Below are 21,813 nucleotides of genomic sequence, written 5' to 3' on the forward strand. Positions count from 1 at the left end.
TTTAAAAACATTTCATACTTGATTTGGTCCAAAATGTTGATTTCGTTGCATCTGTGGGAGTGAGCGAACACAGTCAAGCTACAGAAAAGTGCCTCATCACTTCGCTGTGGCCTGTGCAGTTCAGATAATTAATACTTAATGAGGTTGATTGTAGATGAGGATTTATGACACTCCACTAGAAGCACAGGTGTCTGTGATAAAGTGCCATTTAAATAGCACAGCTGTTCATCATTGTTGCGTTGTATTTCAGAATACTGCCAATAGTGGCAGCAGAGGAAGACTTTTTTGTTTTTTTTGGTCACCCCCGATTGGCATCCTTGCCAACTAAAACACGTAATGGACTGGAGGACTGGACTGGGTGATTCATCCAAAAGTCACTCTTCACTTGGAGAGGCTGCAGTCATGGGCATCAGGCTCCAGGATAATCCCGCGCACTTGAAATAATAATTGTCGTCCGTCTGCTATTTGGTGCATTCACCAAAATATCCAAAGGGCGCGTCAAAGCAGGATACGGTGTCATGACAAATCCAAGCCTCGAGGCTCAGTTGGCACCAGACAAGTGTGGCACTGGCCGCCCACAAACAGATGTTGATTCTCCTCGCTGGCTTGTCACTCAGAGTCACGCCGCCACACCCCGGATCATATGAGGTGGCACCGTCGGGCTATACCGCTGGCTATGAGGTCATGTCCCAGCATCCACCGCCACACGCAGAGCCAGGGTCTCCCGTTCCGGGTCGGAGTATATGCGGAGGACGTTTAGCCACGGAGGCCGGCGACTCCGGCCTCATGGCAGCCTGGATGTTTGCCAGCTGAGCTCGGCTTGATGACTGGCTCCTGTTTAATGTCAAAGTCACTTCTAAAGCTGCACCTGGTATGTGCAGTATTTGACCTTAAGGCTCAGCCAGACACACTGGCTCATTGGAGCTTGATTGACATATCAGCGCTCACTTGGTATTACCGGAGGAGCGATATGGCTGCAAGTTTGGGGAAAATGGTAGAATGCCAGGGTGGATTGAAGACCCAAGTTTTCTTGACTCGGTTACATCTTGTTCTCTAAATTAAGTAATCTGGTAATAAGTGTTGATATCTACTACTATAAGGTCAGGTGCTTGCTTTGATACTCATCTTTTCAGCACTTATGATGTGGTTCCAAACTGCAAATTGCCCCCCCCCCCAAAAAAAGAACACCCAAAAACAAACATCTTACATTAAACATTAATAATCACTCTCTTTTTTTCTTCCCACCGCGTTCAAATCATACCTTCTTGACTACTGGAAGCCACTTCTATTTACCTGAAAGCCCCTCAGTGAGTGTGACACGTTTAATCACACTAATGGGCCTCATGATTAATATTTACAAGTTCTCGGTTTAAGCGAGGTGTGAAAACTCATCCGGTGACAGTTACAATCCAACTCATCGATACACGCGGCTGGTTGGAGCTGGAATTCCATACATATTTACGTCCAGTACGCCCGTTTTGGCCCCCTACTACCGACAGAGTGACTCCATCTGTCGAGCATATGCTGACGTGAGGGGCTGGGTTACTCACTCCCACCCCCACCTTGCCACCTGACATATTCTAAAGGAGGCAAATCTGTAAGTCCGCCAGCTCATTGTGCTCTCATATTTAACCTCTGTTGTACACTTAATCGTTGCCTTTAAGCATTTAGTGGAGGGTGAGATGAGGCTGCAACAGGCCCTTCACACTGGGGGAGCTGTTTTGTTTTCATGAGAACATATCAACACAAGTAAGACCCTGGAAAGAATGAGATCCATGTTACCATGACCCACTCATGGTCGCTATTTTGAATACGAAAGCAGCACACAGCTCTGAGGACACCTGTTAGGAAACATGCACACGAAATTCTGCAGAAACGTTGTCATCGGTGTTACGAATGTCCTGGTCGGTGCCCATATACAGCCCTCTGCCTTCATACAGCTTCCTGAATCCTGTATTGTGATATCTCACAGGATGCACAGTCCTGAGCCCCGTTTCTTTGAAGTCATATCAGCTCTCACAGAATAACGTACTGTGAGATGATATCATTGTCAATTACTTGATATCAAATTGCTCCCAATGGATGGATTGAGCTGCACGCCAGCCGCCAGCATTGGTGTGTGTGTGTGTGTGTGTGTCTGTGTGTGTAAAGCGATTGGAGTAGTGATAAATCAGTGGAAAAGCACAATACATGTTAAATCCACATACACATAGTTTTATTTGTTGCCTTTTATGTGTAAAGAAAGGTTCACATAAAGTTACACAAATCAGGCGTCTTGTAAATAACCAGATTAAGATTCCATTCATTCACTCCAGATAAGCCATCCATGCTTATTTCCTGTTTACTTTCCACTGATGCTGCGTGTGTATGAGCCCAGTTACCCATGGGGTGTCAGAGGACACCGTCTTCTCCCACCGATATCACATTTGAGTGGAGGGAGACGTTGAAGGAGCGAGGAAGTGCCGCAGATTATTCAGTGACACTGCAGTGTTCTCCTGAGTCGACATGGAACATTTGGCTTTATAAATAGATCAGACTATAGACCTGCCAGGCCTGATGTTCTGCTCTTATAAAGATAGGCTCTTATTCTGAGAGGTTATTAATGATCCTTCTGCCCTGGCAACTAAGTGCAAAGGCATGTTGTGGCAAACGAGCTGTCCAGAATGTTCCTTGTCTGCTCATCGGTGTGGGGAAGCGGACGCTGGGCCGTGCGGCGGGGAAGTAGATGTGGTATTAGCAGCAGGGCCGGGCTGGCTGGGTCGGGGATTGTGCAATCGTATTTGCAAACAACACTTGTGCTCTTATTCATAGTGCCCGTGTCACGTCTGTTATTTTTACCTGCTGTGACGTCTGAAAAGAGGAAAGCAACAGAAACAGTGGACTAAAATTAGTTGGCTCTAAACCATTCAAAAGGCTGGCGCTGGTGCTGCACCAGTGAATCAATGACCCCCCCCCCCCCCCCTCCCTGTGTATTGAGGATAATATCTGCTTCCAAATAACACTGGACTCTCATACTCCTCTTACTTATTTGTCACTCACTTTGTGCTCACAGTCTTTTTCTTTACCCTTTTTTATCCTTTTGCCTTGTCTTCATAACATTATTATTTGCATCTACAACGAATTTGTTCCTCTGTACTTACTTTGTCAGAAAGCATATGTATTTTGACATGTAGTTGCCCTGCAGCATTGAATGTGTGTACGAGTGTGTGTAATTCGGCCTCCTTCCCCCACCAGCTGGTTAATTGTCCCCTGGTCTGGTCCAGTGGTAATGAGAGTGACTCAATACCAGACAAAAGAGATGGCTTCACTGGGAGACAGCAGCCCATTGGCTGAGCCAGTGACAGCCTCCTCCCCGCATGGGCGCCCCCTGACCGACGCACGCCCACCCAGCCTCTCCTCCCCTCTCTTCCCACTCTCATTACTGCTGCTTGTTTTCCCCAACTTGCATGCAGGCCAAAACACACGCTTGCCACCTCTATGCCAAGCCCAGTCCAGAGAAGCTCAGAATCCCGGGCAGCAGAGGCACAAACCCAGAGCAGCGAGCGGCACAGAGCAGAAAGAAGGCAGAATCTGGCCGTTGCGAATGCGCCTGCCTCAGTTCTAACTGGAGGAGACCTTCCTGTGGATCTATCAATGACTTCTTTGTTTGGTTTGTTGCAGAGTGCCCCCTCTTTCAGCCCCCTGGAAACAGCTTCCGACCTGCAGCAGTAGTAAGTCTCCCCTTCCTTTCCAAATACTTGTGCTTTGCACCTTCGCTTCATCCGTCCAGCATGTCGATGGTTATTTAAGGCTGCTTATGGGTGGATAGATAACAATGAGTGCTCTCTCTCTCTCCACCCTGTAAAGCTCGCACACCCGCCTACATGGATGGGGACACCAGCTTCCTGAGGAGATCCCGTTAATAAGAATAAGACAAAAACACTAGAACAGCATGTCCTTTGTCCATATTTTATATTTTAGGGGGTGGGTGTTTGCAGTGTGGAAACATGTGGTGATTTATTTGAAGGGAGCAGCCTGGATGTCACTGGGATAGAGGGAACTCACCCAGCTGCTGCATAACTTAAAAACCGTTATCTCCCCTTGAGCGTGTGAGTGCAGCACGACGATCAGCAACTGGATTAACAAAGATAACGGCAGCTCATGCTTAAACAAAGATTACAAAGCCAATGATTCCACTTTAGTTTGTGTAATGTACGGAACTAAAGACATAGTTTCAGTGAGAATCAACTTCTCCCTCCATTTTTTTTTCTTTTTTTTTAACCCCAGAACCTTCCATCTGCTACAGTCATTACGGTCATCTTGGCCAAGTTTCTGAGGAGAGCTTCCTAATCCAAGTTGTTTAATCCGTTGGTTTGGTGTTAAACTCACCCAAAAGTTTTCAAAAGAAACCCCAGCTCATAAACTGATGCCCATCAAAGGCACACGTGTTTGAGAAAGGATGTTTTCTTTTCTCTTTTTTTTTAACGTGTCTGTTTAGAGTCAGTATGGAATTTTGAAGACATTTCTCGGTGAAAGAATAAAGACCAAAACACCTTTCTGGGTTTCCGGGTAGCACTGTGTGTACAGAAGTATTTTCCACTTATAGATAGCAAAATGATCAATTGCTGAAGTATGTGTAAGATTAAAATAACCGTTCACATGACCTCACAATAAGAGCCGTCACCATGATGCAGTAGTACGTTCTTAGCCGTCTTTAATGTTGCTGTAACTCACTGCAGTTGAAAAGATAAACATTGGCTATCGAGCTGCCTCCCAAAGAGATTATTTGAAATCTTCCACTGCCACTGTGAATGTTTGTGATTAGTTGTAGTTAACCTGGAGCTAACATCATTTTGATGGCTCTGCACCATCAGCAGTGTACCTAATTTCTTTCCAAATGCAATGAAAGAGCTTCTTGTTGCAGCGCTGAACAGGGAGAGTGATGTGTCCATACATTTGCGCCAACATTGCTAATGTTAAAGCCATTTTTACGTTTTTTCTTCATGTTGTAACACTTTTTTTTTAAGTGTTTTTCCCCTCATTTTACAGAAGAGAGTCTGTCTTTTTAATGTATTGTGTAGGCCAGCAGCGTGAGTAATATATGAGAGCATGTGAAAGAGCGTAAACCTGAGAGTTGTGCAGGTGCAGGGTGACGGCCTATGCATCATGCAGTCATATTTATAGAAATCTGTCCCAATGGCCTCTCTGGAATGCCAGGATATCTGTTGGAGCTAATGTCTTCTCCCAACATCCACATTCTCTCTTTCTGAGTTTGGCTTTTTCGGTCTCTGCTTATTCTGTCTCCCTAAAGTCTGCATACAGAGGAATTACCTCAAAAAATACTAAATAGGAACCATATGACAGCTCATTACACAATGTGTGTGCCTCTGTTTATTATAAAAACATGTAATGCAACTCTCTGTGAGTGAATCTGGCTGTGCTTAATTAGCCGGCTCCCTTCCTCCCAATTTTCTGTCTAGCTCCCCGAGCAAGTCTGGGCACATCGAGGTGGAGAAGGACAGAGGATCATCCCCGAGTGAGCCTGCGGCTCCAGAATGCGACCGCCATGTTTACAAGAGCGTCCTGGAAGGCGGCGACATTCCCTTACAAGGTCTACGGGCCCTAAACAAGCGCCAAGGCAGCTCCTCCTCCTCTAAAGGTAGGACGGGGGCCACTCCGCATATGTGGTCAGTTAAAAGGACAGGTGTGTGTGTATGTGTGTGCGTGTGTCTGCTTCTGTGTGCAGACGCTAGTTAGTGCCGGCCATTAAAGGTCTTTCCTGCTGAGACAGAACCAATGAGTCACGGAAGCCAATGTTGGACGGTTGAAGTTGTCTGACAGGGATACATGTGGTTTCGTTTACCTTTCTTTTGGAATCCACTCGTTTTCTTTGCTCCCAGACCTCATAGCATTGGCCAATCACCTCACAGCATTCACCCCCCCGACACACACACCTCACAGCCTTTGATTTATTATTGATGCCATGGGCGTTTTCATCAAACGTTTACTGGCCATCTGCTTCGGAAAACTCATGGTGTGAGTGAGGTTGTCTTGTTAAGACGACGGAAGCTAACCTTGAGGGATTTTTTTTTTTTTTTCCGCGCCCCCCTCCTCTTGCTCCAGTTGTGAGTCGCCAGTCACTAGGCAGGCTTGGGGCAAGACTCCAGACTGTTACAGCGCCAGGGAGCAGAGGGCCAGAGAGAGAGAGAGAGAGAGGAAGAGAGAGAGAGAGAGGGAGCTTAGACCAGGAGGTACGGGCTCCTAATAAACAGAGCTCTGCTCCTCACCAACCCCAGCAGACAGGGTTGAGATAAACAGGAGGGACACAGAGGGTGGGAAGGCATGAGGAAGTCAGCTGTCAGTGTGAGGTCGTGGGCTGGAATGCCTGCGCACATGGCCGGGGAGAGAAACACTGGGGAGGGGTACTTAAAGAAGAGAAAGGAAGGGACAGTGTGACCCAGTACATGACAGTACATTACTTTTTGGTAGACGTACCACAAATATTTTTTTTTAAATCGCAAACTCAAGATTCGAATAATTCCCTATGGATAGATGAGCAAATTTCAACCAAAGACGACCAGAGATAGTTGTTTTTACTCACTTTAACATGCAGTGAATAAATTTGGCTCTCAGGTCAACTGACTCGCACGCTCCTTCATTAGTCTTCTGCCAAGAGCGGCAAACCAAACACTTCATCATGTGTTCCTGTCTTGTGCTCACAAAATAAGAAAAAGTATCTGTATTATTCTGAACTACTCTCTCCTTCAGGCCTTTCAGCGGCCAGAATGGTAACTCTTTACTTGCCACATGCCACAGATCCAGTATCACATCGACTTCCTCAGAGTGCTTTTTTTTTTTTGTCCCCTTCTTTTTCTGGCAGATATAAGTATGACAGATCGGTCACTCGTGCCTACAGACGTGCATCACAGCATGTGAAAGTGTTGTGTCATTTCCCCCCGTACAATCTGCGGCAGTGCCACAAGGCTGCGAGCAGCCCGGGAACAGCCGCGTAGATTTCACCCAGGCTTTTTTTCCATAGTCGTATTTTACTGGGCATGTTGACTCAGGATCCATTTTTTTTTTTATTTACGGCCGTGTAGGGGAACAGTGTATTAACAGCAGCGCCAGCGGCCATTTATCACTCCAGCCGTTTAAATGCTATTAGTAGAAAAGGGTTGTGCGTGTGAGGTTCATGCTGCTACTGATTTCACTCCCAACACGAATGAAACATCGACGTCACTGTCGTTTTAATTTCTGTTCACTTTTGAATTATTCACGACCATGTTGAGTGTTAAGATTTCCGAAATAACCTCCAACATCACATGACATTTCATGGTATATTGCTGTCTCAGTAGTTTGTGTCTCACATGTGATGTTATTGTTTACAAGTGAGGGTGGTAAGACAGGAATCTGTTACCTCCGGGTCCATTATTCCAAAGCATAACTTTTCACTGCAGTACCATGCTGTTAATATAACACTCATCTATTACTTGATGCACAGTGCATCAAGTCTGCTTCCTTCTTGTCATCTACTTTTTGGAATTTAGTCTTTACTTTAGAAATGTGCCTGTTTTAGTGTGTGTAATCCTGTGATCATTGTAATCTAATATGTTGTTTATTCTGTTGTCCTGCATGCTTGCCAGTGGATTATAAAGGTGGGAATGGCTATATAATTTCACCCTGCTCCTCTGTAAATAGTCGATCGGTTCTTGCCAGTAATGCAATAGGTAACCAGTGTAAGAGTAAGAAGCCTCTTTCTGCTGCCAAAGCCTGCATACCCCAAATCCTGCCCTCTAAATTCAAGCCCAGGCTGCTGCCACCCAGTGGCAGCAACGAAGAAAGCAGGACTCGAGCTGCCAGGCACCCAAAGGCCCACAGCTGTGAAGATCTCTACACAGGGCCGTGTGATGGGGACGGTGCTGGAGCAGAGGGAGGGGCAAGAGGGCAACATTTAGGCTGTGGCGGTGAGTGCATGGACGACCTGGCAAACGTTTCCGCTGCCGTCCGGAGGAGCGCGTCCGACTTTTCCAGCCTGTACAGGACCATGCACCTCATTCAGCGCCCCAGCTCGGTCGGGTGCAGCCCACACGGCAGTGTCCGCAGTCTGGCCTCGCTCTTCGAGAAAACAAAGTCTGAAGGAGGTGAAAGGTCGGAGGCAGACGACGGGGGCGACATTCCTCGGGATGCCGTGTCGTCACGGGTCAATGAGTTTGAAATTATCATCCAGCGGTCCAACTCAGCTCCGAGCCGCTCCTCCTCCCTGCCCACCTTGCACTCCAGCCACAGCCTCAGCCCCAACCACAGCCCCGCCCACCTCTACATGCCATCTGCAGTGTCGGCAGAGTCCCTTTTGGTGGCCGACACCACACAGACAGAAGTCTGCTCCCAAGTGGAGGCAGAGGGCAAAAGCACAGAGCAGGACGAGGCCTTGTCACCAGACGATGTAGATGTGGAGGAGGCTGCTTGCTCCTCGGTGGACGGACACAACATCCGGACTGATTCCCCCTGTAACACGGAAGTCGAGCAGATCTTCAGTAAGATTTCCCCAGAATTAAGCCCCCATAATGTCTTGGACTCAAAGAGTCCCTCGACTCAGCTGACGCAGTCTCCTCCTCAACACAACCACCTCCATCCCCACCACCACCACCACCTCCTGCACCACCTCAACCAGCAGCTGCTCCTCAAGCCCAGTAAATGTAAAGGCTCCTGCCCGGCCTCCTACACCCGCTTCACCACCATCCTCAGGCACGAGAGACAACAGGCCACGACCCAGCAGGAGAGGCCTTCTCCGTCGGAGAGGAAGACGCTGCCTGGGAACCTCTTCCTCATGGGACCCGCTCCCTTCAGGTTACGGAAGAACCTGCAGTCCCAGCAAACGCGGAGGACGCTGTTAGCCACCAGGGTGCAAGTGGGCACCCAGAGGCCCAGCAGCCTGTCCCCAGAGCCCAGGCCTCTGATCCCCCAGCGCCTGTCCTCCCTGGAGGTTCTGGAGAGGCTGAGTAACGGGGAGGGAGGCGACACTGACGGCCTGAGTAACGGGCTGGGCTTGGACGCCAACGGGAACCTACTGCAGCCGCTGGCAGCTCACCGCAGAGGTGGCTATCTCATCCCTTCACCACTGTCACCCTCCTCCCTCTGTGCTCATTCATCTACCTCGGCTCTCTCGTCACCCTGTGTCTCTTTTACTCCACCAAGCAATGCCACCACGTTCCATCTTTAGTCTGTGTGGTGTGTTGACAGTGTTACAAGAAACCCTCCATCTCATTCTGAGTGTGTTGTGTGGCGCCCTTACATTTCACTGTGGATCACAATGAACCCACATAATGCATCAACACACCTCAGTGACTGTAGGAGGTTCAGGAAGCTTTCGGTAACGTATATATATTCAATGGACATCAGATTTGAGTTGTATGCATGTATGCTAAACTCTGCATAAGCATTACATAAATACAGGAGCTGCTCTCTATATATGTGAGTAATACAGAAGCAGCCCCCATTGAAGCCATTTGAGCAGAAATGATAAACAAATACAGTTTAACGTTAGTGTGACTGGAGACAACCGTTTGGATTAATGCTAAAGTTGGGCTCAGTGAGCAGGACAGAGAGAGACAAGTCAACCTAAATGTCACAAATCATCATTCCATATCAGCTGATAACATGCGACTGCCAAAAGTCGGGGAGTTGCAGTAAAGCATTACTTTATAATACCATAATCAGAACACTAGTCACAGGATTAATGAAGTCTTTACTAAGAACTGTGAGCCAGGTCATTTGTCTCCAACAGACACAAACTTCAGCTCCTTTCCCTGCATGATGGGTCACCCGTCTCCACAACGCCGTTGTATAAACCGTCCATATAACACTGTTGATCTAAAACTACGAGGCACCTTTAATACTTCACTGGAACATCGAGTGACCTGCGTCCATCAATGCAGATGATATGAAATTCACCAGTAATGTTTAAGCAGGATGTTTTTATTCCAACATTGCATACTTTTTTCTCAAACTGATGTCTTATCATTTTTTTGTTTTGTATTCTTACTTGCTTGTCGGGACTGTTCACATCTTCCACATTTCATTCCTCCCTGAGGCAAACAGGAGGTTTCCTGCTTTAACTTTTTTTGATTTTACATAACCCACCACGACTCCTGGACATAATCATACGTAACATCAATAGCTGTTTCTTGCGGCCCATACTGGGATACAGAAGGAAACATCTATGGTGATGTGGGGATCACGTTATGTCATTTTAATAGGGAAACTTCAGTAGTGATGGATGATGATTGCTCGGTCAACATCAGCAAAACTGTTTATCTTTATTTCTGCATTTGTTTATTTTGGCCAACGTACAGTAGGTCTCACATTTTCTGTCTTCCATTTGTTTTTCGAGGTTTTTTGTTTTTTTTTAATGAGCACAGTCGACTGTTGTGTGTTCATTCTTGTGTGCATGCAGGATTAGATTTGGGTTTTCTCATGACTGTGTGTGTGTGTGTACGTGTGTGTATGTGTGTATACCGCTTTGTTTTTGTGGTGCAGAAATGATGGTGTCCATTTAACGCATGCCAAGTGATATTTTCATGATTCTTTTCAGTAGACCTGATTAGTTGACTGCAAATTCATCGTCGTCTTTTTTTGTTTAGTGTGTGTCGATAGCTAAGCTCTGAGGTTGTCACACAAATTCCTACACAGCCTAATGACATCTATTTCTGCTTCAGATTCTTCTCCAGCTCACGGAGAAAGCCAGGATGAAGTGCTACGGAGGCGTCATGGGGACAAAGAGGTGAATTTTCTTTCGATTTCAGACACTTTTCTTTTTTTTTCCCAGTTTGTTCCTCATTTCTTTAGTCAAATAAAATTAAAAAAAACGTTTGTGCGGATGTGTCCCAAGAATAAAAGAAGAGTAGAGGAGACCTATATCGAGAGGGAATAAATGGTTTGGGTCTGGTTTCCCGGCAGAAAATCTTGGAGGAGCAGCGGCGGCTGAAGCGGGAACAGGAAGAGGCTGACACGGCGTCGAGGCGACACACGAGCGTTGTCCCAACACACCACCAGTTCATCACCAACGAGCGCTTCGGAGACCTGCTCAACATCACAGATAACGCGGAGAAGAGGAAATCCGGCGTGGAGGTATACGATACAGTGCTTTATCATTCTGTAAGCAGGAAGACTTGACAGCAGCTCCTTTTTTCAGTGTGAGTGTGAGTCGAGAGGTTGGAGGGATTTGTGTGTTTCTCTCATCAGGAGTTGTGCAGAATCATACAGCCACTCTCCTCCAGGCCATAAACATTGAGGGCCAGAGCAAAAAAAATTAGCTGATTGGCAAATGGTCAATGTTACTGATCCATCAGCTCAAACTTCCCAATATACTGTACATACATCATGTGTGGAAGCACTTATTGACATCTCTTGCTGGGACAAGTTTGGAATGACACACAAGTAGCTTGGAAGCCAGGATGTGAATATAGTTTAAAGGATTGAAGATCCAGGCTGTCGTCAGCACATATCTGTCACTGCAAGAACGTTCATGATCGATTGATTTTTCCAAAACTAAAGAATTCATTTATTGATGTAAAAATTTAGACTAATAGTATAATAAGTCCACACACTGGAGCAGCGGGTTTCCTCCGGGTAGTGCGGTTTCCTCCCACAGTTCAAAAACATGTGTGTGATTGTCTGTCTCTGTGTGTCTGTCCTGTAATGGACTGGAGACCTCTCCAGAGCGTCTCCTGTACTCGCCCATCGTCAACTGGGATTAGCTTCAGCACCAAAAGGTTTCATTCTTATGTGAGGCAGTGATGAATTCACGTTCCAGAAAACATTGTAATGTAATCTCCCATGCACTCAGATGATGAGCACGTCTCCTAAGGTCTAATGTGTTCATACAGATAAGTGTCTGGAATTTTAAAATGGAGCTGGAGCTCGTCTCTTTTACAATAAGCAACTTACATCCAACTAAAAAAAACCAACAAAATTGATTGATCTGTTTTTTTCTTTAAATATCTGCACAGAGAACTCCTGCCATGGCTCGTTTTGACTTCAGAGCAGAAACTCTAAAGTAAGTGATAATAACCAGAAAATGTCATTTATACTTTTTACACCTGTTCACGATATACTGCTTAGTTTCGTTTTAGATGTACGGTAACTTATTAAGACTAGATTTTTTTTTTTTTTAATGAAAGAATCAGTTACATCCAGAAGTACAGACAAAGTTCATCCATTTCAGACAGTTTTTGCATATTTTACATGAAGATAAATGTTGGCTGAGACCTTAATGGGTTGAATTTGAGGACGATAAATAAAACTTTGCTAGAAGATGTGTGTGAATTTACTTTGGCCCATTAAATCATCTCTTAGGTGGGGTTACCCGCTTGTAATGAAATGGTGCCAAAAGCGCAGACAATTACAGGAAATTACTGTTTAGAAGAGAAGTGATGGGTGTGTAATGGAACTGAAATGAAACTGTAATGTAATGCACGCTGCTGTAAAGTATATTTGAACTTTGTAGGTATGAAAGGTATTTTTACTATTGTAATATGAGCTTCTAATACTGCTATGATGTGTTATTTGAAGGGAACTACCATTTCAAAAGGGAGATATTGTGTATATCATTCGACAAGTGGATCAAAACTGGTATGAGGGTGAACATCATGGACGAGTTGGTATTTTCCCTCGAAGCTATGTTGAGGTATGTTGTCTTTGCCAGTTTTCTTTTGATGATGATGATCCATTTTGAAATCCTCCTGTGCGCCCTTGATCGTAATGGGGTTTGTTATATTTGTGCAGCTTCTTCCCCCGACGCAGAAAGCTCAGCCAAAGAAAAGTGCCCAGGTGCAGGTACTGGAATATGGAGAGGCCATCGCCCGCTTCAACTTCAACGGGGACACGGTGGTGGAAATGTCCTTCAGAAAGGTGGGCAGTGGAATCGCATGTATCAGCGTCAACATTTAGGAGACTATTTAGTCCGAATTGGTGATCATTTAAACACACAATATAAAATATTTTAAACCAGCTCTCCAGTCTATTGGCACAATTTTTTTCTAATCTATACATACATCATATACGTTTGTGTTTTTTCACACTGCCAGCAAGAACCGCTGAGCTTGAGCTCATTGTTTCTCCCGCAGGGATTATTAACTCTATTTTATCTAAACAAGCTTTTGCAAATCTGTGTTTCCGACCCTGCAGGGAGAGAGGATCACACTGATTCGCAGAGTCGATGAGAACTGGTACGAAGGCAAAATCTCAGGCACCAACCGTCAAGGCATCTTCCCGGTCACATACGTCGAGGTCAACAAAAGACCCCGGGTGAAGAACGGGGTGGAGTACCCCGACCCTCCTGTCAGCCAGTCGCCACAGCGCAGCACCAACGCTTCTCCTCTGGTAAGAACGGCTCGGTTGATTACGTGCAGCAGGAGGTAATACCAGTATCACATTGATCTTATCTGGGAAAATAAAAAAACCAAAACTGAGTTATTTGGAAACACATCTTTTCATTTTATTTTTTTTTAGTGCATTTGTCTCATCTTTCATTTCCTTTTTCCTTTTCTTCATCCCCCTCCTTCTTTTCGTCCTCCGTCCTGTTGTGTTAAAAAAAGCTGTACCGTAACCGTCTGACCACCTCACCCCTGCCGCTCCCCCGCTCCCCCCGCCGCTCCGTGTCCCCCGAGGTCCACGCCATCTCCTCCGAGTGGATCTCCTTGACCGTGGGGGGCGGGAGTCCTCCCGCCGCCCCCACCCCTCCCCTGCCACCGCTGCCCACCGTGTCCTACCGATGTGGCGAGTACCTGCCCCCGCCATACTCTGCCAGCCCCGTGCCTCCCATCACTGGAAGCCCCTATTACATCTCCCCCATGGCCTCCCCGGCCGCCTCCCCTCTGCCCCCGCCGTACCCTCCCAGACCCAACTCCACCACTCCCTTCGTCACGTTCACCCCGCCACAGGGGGAGGACTTCCTCCTCTCCCCTCCGTCCTCACGGCTGTCGCGCAGCGTGAGCCCGTGCGGGGGGCCGGTGCTGGAGGGCTGGCTGAGGGGGGAGAAGGATTTGACAGAAGGGGAAGACAGGGGCCGCGCGGCCCTGGGCAGCAGGCAGAATAGCCCTGCAGAGGTATCTTCTGCATGGTGTGCAGTGTTGCATCTCAGGCTCACGCTGGAATGAAGCCTTTTTGTCCACAGTTTGACTCCCTGAAGCAGATTCTCCGATTTGAGTGGAACTAACCCGTAGATTTGGCGTGAAGTTGAAGGTTTGCACCTACTTGTTTAAAAGAATCAAGCAAGTCACATTGCTGAGAGGTGCATGTTGTTGTGTTTGCGCTACTAACCGGCAAATGTTTAACAGTGTTTGTGTGTGTGTATCCAGTGAGTTTGGGGTTCCCTCACTGTAGCAGGAGGTTTTCTGGCCTGCATTTCCAGGATCGATTTGAGAGCTAAAGTTATCGTCTTCATAAAATTCAGCACGTTGTTGTTGTTCCACGCTGAGGTGTGACACCTCGGATGCCACTGGAGGTTGAAAGTTTATTTAGGACAGTGACATATTTACTGGCGAGTATTTATAGGGTTTCACGTGTTGGCTTCTGTTTCAAAAGCTGCTGCGAGGTTGAAATGTCCACCTATAGGGTAACGCAACCTGGCCGCCTCTGAAGTACGGAAATATTTACAGCAGGTCAATAGGTGATGCCATCGCCAGAGAAAAGCTGTAATTTTGAAATGTGCGCGCTGACACTCCTCTGTTTTTTGTGTTGCAGTTCGTGAGAAACGACGCTGACCACCAGGGACGGAGCTCCAGGAGCCCTGTGATGCTCTTTGACATCCAGGATAACAACAATGTTAACTCATTCGCGGTAAAGTCAGTTTTCCTAGAGTTCCACTGAAGATTTATGTTTGGTTGCTTCATCATCATTGCTTAACATTTTAAAGACATCACCCTCTCAGTCTTGCATCCTCGGTAACTTTCATCATGCCTTCAAAATGTTAATTTGTTCAATAGTTTAGGCTGAATTCTAGGTAAGAAGTTCAATATTACTTGCGTAATTCACATTTGTGTGTTGCTCCAGCCAATTAACTTAGCATTTTTTTTAAAAATGGGAAGATTTTCCCTGCATTAACTTTACATCTTCATAAATACTTTTTGGGGCACCGCTGTTATCTGTAATTATTTGAGTATTCTTGTGAACCATATTGATTGAACAGGGTTAAATGAACATTGGTCAAATATTAAGTTACTTTATCGATTCCTGTGCATTTGACCCATCCTATTTATCCTATTTATAAAATGGGCATCATCGAGAGCTAAGAAAATAAAATGTATTCACATCACAGCCTCAAAGGTAGTAAAACCTATTGAAGCAGGTTGGTTCAGAAATGCCTCTTTTGACCGAGCAGAGCTTACTGGTATGCAGGAGTGAGAATTTGTAATTTGAGATCAGCTTTATTGTCTTGTAGTTTCTTGCAGTTCCTGAATCCGATATTTGCAGCAAGCTGATGGCAATTTTTTGTAAACAAGGTCTAAACTAAGCGCTCACCTGCAAGCTTTGTCCTTGGAGAGAGTTAAATTATGCCGTATATATGAATATGATACTTTGACCACAGTCGGGGGGGGGGGGGTACACACAGTGTAGCCTCCTCATCTATAGACAGGAAAACACACAGAGACAAATACCCACACTCACAGCTAAAATAAACTTATTGTCACAAAATAATTTCAAACACATGTCTTTGAACACTGAGAATACCTGAAGGAAGCCCATGCATATACAGAGATAACATGCAATTTTCTAAAGGGGCTCCCCACTCCACCACTGTGTGGCCCAACAGTATACATGTGACATAAAATCTAGAAAAGCAAACGCTTGTTAATTGACTTTTAACAACCTTCACCACCACATCAATAGACTTCAAACCTGAGTCTTGTTTTAAGGCTTTTCTTTTTCTGGTTTTGGTTTTTAAACTAGCCAACTGGCGAATGACCTCAGCGTCATCCAGATGGCAAAGTAATGTTCATTTTCTCATCTCACACTCAGCAGGAAACTGAATGAGCTCATTATCTGAGATGTCAAACTTTTATCTTCAAGCTAAACTTTAATTCTGCATGCTCATACTGACTCGTACCCTGTGAAAATGAACTAATAATCTCATGTTTCCTGTCTACATGCTCCCCACTCTGGTGTCCCGCCTGTTTATGACTCCTCTCCTGGGTTCCTCCAACACCTCCTTCTATTTTTCCTCCTGGCATTTTTAATGGATCACTTCCTTTTTCTGCCTTGCTACTTACTGGACCTACCTTCCTGTCTCGCCCCCTCCATTCACTTCCTAACACCCCACCTCCTCCCCCCGTGAACTCCACTCCTGCGGGACTCTCGGTGGGCTCGCTGTCTGTTTTTCTCTGACCACCTACTACTACTACTACTACTACTAGGAGGCAGTGTGCAATGAGATCTTGAATATAGCTGAGACCTCGGTGAGGTACTGCAGCACGCTGTCCCACCTCCATAATGACTCTCTCCATAGACTGCACCCCCACCCCAGTAAACAATCTCTCATCATTTCCCAGCAACCCCAGTCCCACAGCAGCAGCCCGGAGCCGAGCCGTCTCAGCTGTGGAATGTGAGTAAGATCAGTTTCGGTCTCACTTTCACTTCGTCGCTTACGTATTCCAGGTTAGCCTGCGGTGAAGTCGTTTTTTAAGCGATGTGTTACGTTTCCTGAGCCCGGGATGTTCTCCTCCAGTTTCCAGGCTCTGTACAGTTATGTGCCGCAGAACGACGACGAGCTGGAGCTGCACGAGGGGGATCTCGTCAGCGTCATGGAGAAGTGCGATGACGGCTGGTTCGTCGGTATGTGCCGCGGCGCCTTGGGATAGATTCCTCACACCTGCAGTCACACTCGCCGTGTCACATTAATCCAGATAGGGTTTCTGGAGAATGACAGCGGGGGATTGCACGCGTGCAATGTGCATGCTCAGGGCTCCCGGAGAAGTAGAGTCATCTCCACTGTGTCACATCCCTCCATATAGGGGTTGTGCAGATTGACAGCAGACGATTGAGTGCAGTGTACACACTCCGCTGGCCTTGTCCTGAATCTTAAATAAAGCTCAAAGGGAATATATTTGCACCAAGGCTTTAATGTTCGAATGAACCCTGATATTTCCTGTTGCCTGATTTGTCTTTCTGTTTCTGCGCAGGTACCTCAAAGAGGACGAAACAGTTTGGGACTTTCCCGGGGAATTACGTGAAGGAAGTGAAACTGTAAAAGAAGATCTTAACTGGCTGTAACACCCGGTTGTCTGTCAAGCTTGGGAAGTCATTACTATCGCGCGTGGCTGTTGGTTAGAATAGTCATTTAAGTCGGGCGGGTGGCTCGTCTGGGAAAGTGAAAAGTTCGGCCTGAGGTGTGTCAAACCGCAGCGAGGCGAAGACGAGGATGGCTCTCTGCCGGCGCCTCCTCACAGCACTCTGCACCTCCATCAACCTTCTCCCGCACTCCTACGACAGAATTTCGTCCGTCTCCTCGCGCGGGAGTTCTCCGCCAACCCTTCCCTCACATCAGCCGTCGTCGTACAAAAGACGGCTCCCATTCTTGTCCGTGCGATTTTACAATACACAAGTGTTTACGTAGCACCTCGACCCGGAGGCCTGGCAGCAGAGCCGTGGACGGATCAAAGACTGGACCTTTATTACCTGAACTGGATTTTGGAGGAGTCGGAATGTATTTTTTGTGTGTGATGTGTTGGAGCTACCTTTCAGTACCAGACATGTCTAATAAGGTCAGGAAAGTATAATCAAAACAAAACTACTTACCATTGAGTTTAAAAACCTTTCATTTGTCAGTTAAGAGTTAAGGAAGCTGCGTGAGCTCTCTGAAGTTCCCCCTGAAGTCTAAGTACTGTTAAGCCTGATGTAAGAAGCCCTTTTAGAAACCGTTCGTTTTTATTTGCTCAACTTCCAAATCGTCAAGTCAGTATTGGGTGCATCTGAAGCACATCACAACACAGGTCACCCACTTTCTTCAGATACCGGTTCAGTATTGCCGTCATTCTCCATCCAGAGGTTGCCACATAGACATTAACGCCACAGTCACGTACATGTGTAAAAAAAACAAAACAAAACAAAAAAACACCCCACTAAAATGAAGCTACAATATCATTTTCTCTCCCTTAATGCAGCAAGACTCTGTGTTGCTTCCCTTGTGTGTAAATAGCAAATTATATATATTTTCACCAAATATGTATTTGGTTTTCTTTTCATACCTCTTTGAATGCAACAAAATGATGCCTTTAAGGTAGCGAGTGGCCGGCGCCTGGCTTTCAGAGCGGTGGCAGGACAGACGTGGTAGCACTTAACTCCCCATGAAACAAAACGACAGAAGACAAGTCAGTGAGGACCGAAAGCTGTTTAATATTTAAGATTAAAAGCCAACAAGGTGTCTTACAATATGATTTTTACACACATACTGAGATTTTCACCTTTCCCATACTGATACGATTGTATATGTACATGTAAATGCCTACAGACGACTTCACGAAGCCTTTCCAACCCAGATCCATACGTCAGTGTGTGATGAAGACAAGCATAGTGTCAGCATTAGTACAGCATGCCACGTAGACTCTTAACAGACTGACAAATCAAATGGGAGCATGATGCGCCATCAGCCTCAGCATTTGCACCTTTAGCTTGAAGAAAACATGAGCGCCGGCGAGCTTAACGACGCTCTGTGGAAGATTTCCCTTGAACCCGATCAAAGCGTCAGGGGCGTCTTCCAGCACGTCCAAATAGATCCTCGACACACGGTCGCGCGGAGAGATGAGAGCTATTGTCTTTCCTTGCTCACGCTTCTCCTCAGATTCCTTGCTGTCGTCCTCCCCTGCACCGTCCTCAATCAATCCTTTGCACAGCTGTCAAATAATGCCTGTTGTGACCTGCTCAGAGCAGCAGACAGGCTGTAGTGTGTATACTAAAGGAGCGTTTTTAAAGACTTGTTCCATTATTTCCCGGTTGATACGATTCTAATCCAAAGGTGCCAGACTATCATTTGACCTGTTGGCGTCGCTCTTTAAGACCCACAATCTGAAACATAATGTGAAGCATATATAGCGTGAGACTCTCGAGGTGAAAACGTGAACGTTACCTGTGTTTCTGCACCTGGATGCAACTCCTGTACCAAGTGTAATAATTGATCAAGTACATGAATTCAACCAGTGTGTTCTTCTCCCGAATGTTCAGATCAGGTTTTTCTCGCCGTGCAGATCGCCTCCGACTATTTTGCCAACATCAGCAAAACAATATGTCCCCGACAAGATAAAACACGTAATATAATACACTGCATTGTGGGTTTGCCTGTACAGCACTGATAATAATGTTGTCGTATTTTGTTTCGCCGCGGAAGCATGATCTTTCCCCTCCGCTGCTGTTCCTGTGTAACAACAGCTTCTCATGAATGTGTAGATTGGTTGGGACTCTGTTGACCTTTAGCCTTGTGAAAATAGTTTTTCTTTCTTCCATGGAGAGAGAGAGAGAGAGAGAGAGTCAGCTCCATGTCAGAAGGCAAACAACCATTGTGTGCTCTGTAAAACATCACAGGATGTATGAATGTATGAAAATATGAATGTGGCGCAGGCAGCGTGCACAGCAAATGCAGAGGACAGTCAGGATTTTCACCTCCTACCGACACAAGTGGCACAAGAAGGACTGTAAATATGTAAATTAAGAAAACGGACTGCGCGTGAGCGGTGCGTCACACGGAGCCCTCCGTCACCCGCAGCCGTTAGTTTGCCTGCAGGTTGTTTTTGGCAAAGCACAGAGATCGGAGCGTTACTGAGCACAGAGAGCATACAAACATCTACGCTGCCATTTGTGATGATTATAATGCCTTATGTTAGATGCAAAATCGTGCCTCATTTTCGTCCTTGTTTTTGTTTTTTTGTTTTTGTTTTTTGAGGGGAAGTATCACCAAAATGTATCCATGACATGTTTAATGTAACCATGGTTTTCCCGTTAGTCCTAGCCTCCGCCAATGGGAGAAACTCTACTAAGAACTTGTCTGTTTCTGTACAAGTACCTAAAAGTGTGACACAATAATCCTGAGAAAGGACTAGCTTGATGAGACGCACAACCTGCAACAGGTTTGGTTTGTTTGCTTCAATTTTGCAGTGCTGTTACATTGACAATAATAAAATAAAGATACTATACACTGCTGTGACTTTGGTATTATGCAATATTTAATAAACAACTTAAAACTGGTGGTGGTTTATTAATGGGTGCGTGTGTATTTTTGCCTTACAGCAACATTATCCCCAGTTGCAGTCCGGTCGACGGCCTTTCTGTGTGTTTGAATGTTCCTCCTTTTGTGAGAGTGAATATTCTCCAGATTATTTGAGATTAATCAGTGATGTTGAAAGTGTGAAGGCGCGTGACTGCTGACTCTCTTTGCAACGGACTGGCGACCTGTCCCGGGGTGAACGCTCACTTCACCCGACTCGGTTCAGCTTCATCTCTCTATTCCATGAGTTACTCACGTCTGGTTCTCATGCATCATGTGGGCCTAAAGAAATGTGACAGGCATTTCCCAGGATGGATGGATGGACGTTGCCCCATTCCCAAATGGTCTGTTGAGCTCAGATCTTCTCCCATCTGTTATTTCTCAGCATTAATAAGGTTCTCCTGTCATGTTTTGCCTGCCTCTGTGCAGATGTGTACATCCCTGTATGGCATTCAAAACCTGCATGTAGTTTCTGCACTGTTCTCCACTGTTTTCATTTATTTAATAATTTTTTTTTTTTTTACATTTTACTATGTCTCTTGTTTGTTTTGCTATTTATAATTGAGGCTTTAATATACTTCATGGATAATGTCAGAAGTAGGGTTGTAAGTTGTTATGTTATTGTTTAGCCAGTTTATATAAAGTATTATAGCTGCTTAGGGCCTGTTGAGAGACACTGTCGTTGTTTTTACAGTCAGCATTCAGCGTTACACTTGACTTTTGAATGGACCTAGTACATTCTCACATTTAAACAAACACTCTCAGACTCCTCTGGCACATCTTGAAGAGGTTTTAAGGATGAACAGGGCCTCACAAGAAGAGAAGTGCAGCCTCATTGAGTCTGTGTGGCTCAGGCGGCCCTCTTCTCCCCACTTTGTGCAGAGGTCTGCTGGCAGGGATTCAGCTTTTGGGAGCGGCACATTCCACATCCTGGGATTTAGCTCGACCATAAATGGTAAAGGCTGCACATCACATGGAGACGTCACCATGGCCGACTTCCCTAAAACAAACTGCAGAGTTCATCTGAGTGGAGAGAAAAGAAAAGAGGGGCCACTCTGCTCTGCTTTCAAAGTCTTTTTTTTTTTCTTACCCACCTTGGTTCAGGGGCAACAAACCACCCGGAAGCCAGTTAGGCAGTGTAGAACCTGGATAGAGAAAACACCACAGAAACTATTTTTGTTAAATTGTTCTTTCATCCAAACAAGGATACTAAATACTCATCATAATTTATCAATCCCCTTGGGAAAATTCCATTATTTCTGCATTACTGCACTCGAGGAAGCTGAAGGGGGTCAGAGGTCATGTTATACACACACACACACACACACACAATAACCAATCTATACCTAAGTATACACCCATCTATTTAGACATGCATACACACATATAACGCATATACTGTATCTAATTCACATGTCTGAATATGGGTAAGAAGGTGTTTTCTGTAACACAAAAAAACCCATCAAAAAATATGTCCAATGAAATCGCTGCAGTATTTAGACATGCTTGGATGAGTGAAATACATAAATAAACCAATACCAGAGAAGAAAAAAGGAAACACAAAACACATGGTGATCTCCACC

The 21,813-nt window shown here is 45.7% G+C and overlaps 1 protein-coding gene across 2 annotated transcripts in view; it reads left to right on the top strand.

Annotated features, from left to right (window-relative positions):
• Positions 1-20,210, top strand: part of sorbs1 (sorbin and SH3 domain containing 1) — a 44,402-nt gene extending 24,192 nt beyond the window's left edge. The window contains exons 15-28 of one of the 2 annotated variants that reach the window (XM_080507332.1): positions 3,661-3,710; positions 5,460-5,638; positions 7,623-9,074; positions 10,695-10,759; positions 10,936-11,106; positions 11,988-12,034; positions 12,550-12,664; positions 12,763-12,888; positions 13,165-13,359; positions 13,575-14,084; positions 14,722-14,817; positions 16,527-16,579; positions 16,703-16,809; positions 17,157-20,210. In XM_080507332.1, the coding sequence (XP_080363458.1) occupies positions 3,661-3,710; positions 5,460-5,638; positions 7,623-9,074; positions 10,695-10,759; positions 10,936-11,106; positions 11,988-12,034; positions 12,550-12,664; positions 12,763-12,888; positions 13,165-13,359; positions 13,575-14,084; positions 14,722-14,817; positions 16,527-16,579; positions 16,703-16,809; positions 17,157-17,224 (3,234 nt within the window). In that variant the 3' untranslated portion in view covers positions 17,225-20,210. The remainder of the gene's footprint in view (positions 1-3,660; positions 3,711-5,459; positions 5,639-7,622; positions 9,075-10,694; positions 10,760-10,935; positions 11,107-11,987; positions 12,035-12,549; positions 12,665-12,762; positions 12,889-13,164; positions 13,360-13,574; positions 14,085-14,721; positions 14,818-16,526; positions 16,580-16,702; positions 16,810-17,156) is intronic. The other variant, XM_080507333.1, reaches the window with a different exon arrangement.
• Positions 20,211-21,813: the final 1,603 nt, after the last annotated feature.

Source organism: Blennius ocellaris, assembly GCF_963422515.1.
Source record: "Blennius ocellaris genome assembly, chromosome: 13".
Classification (NCBI taxonomy): Eukaryota; Metazoa; Chordata; class Actinopteri; order Blenniiformes; family Blenniidae; genus Blennius; species Blennius ocellaris.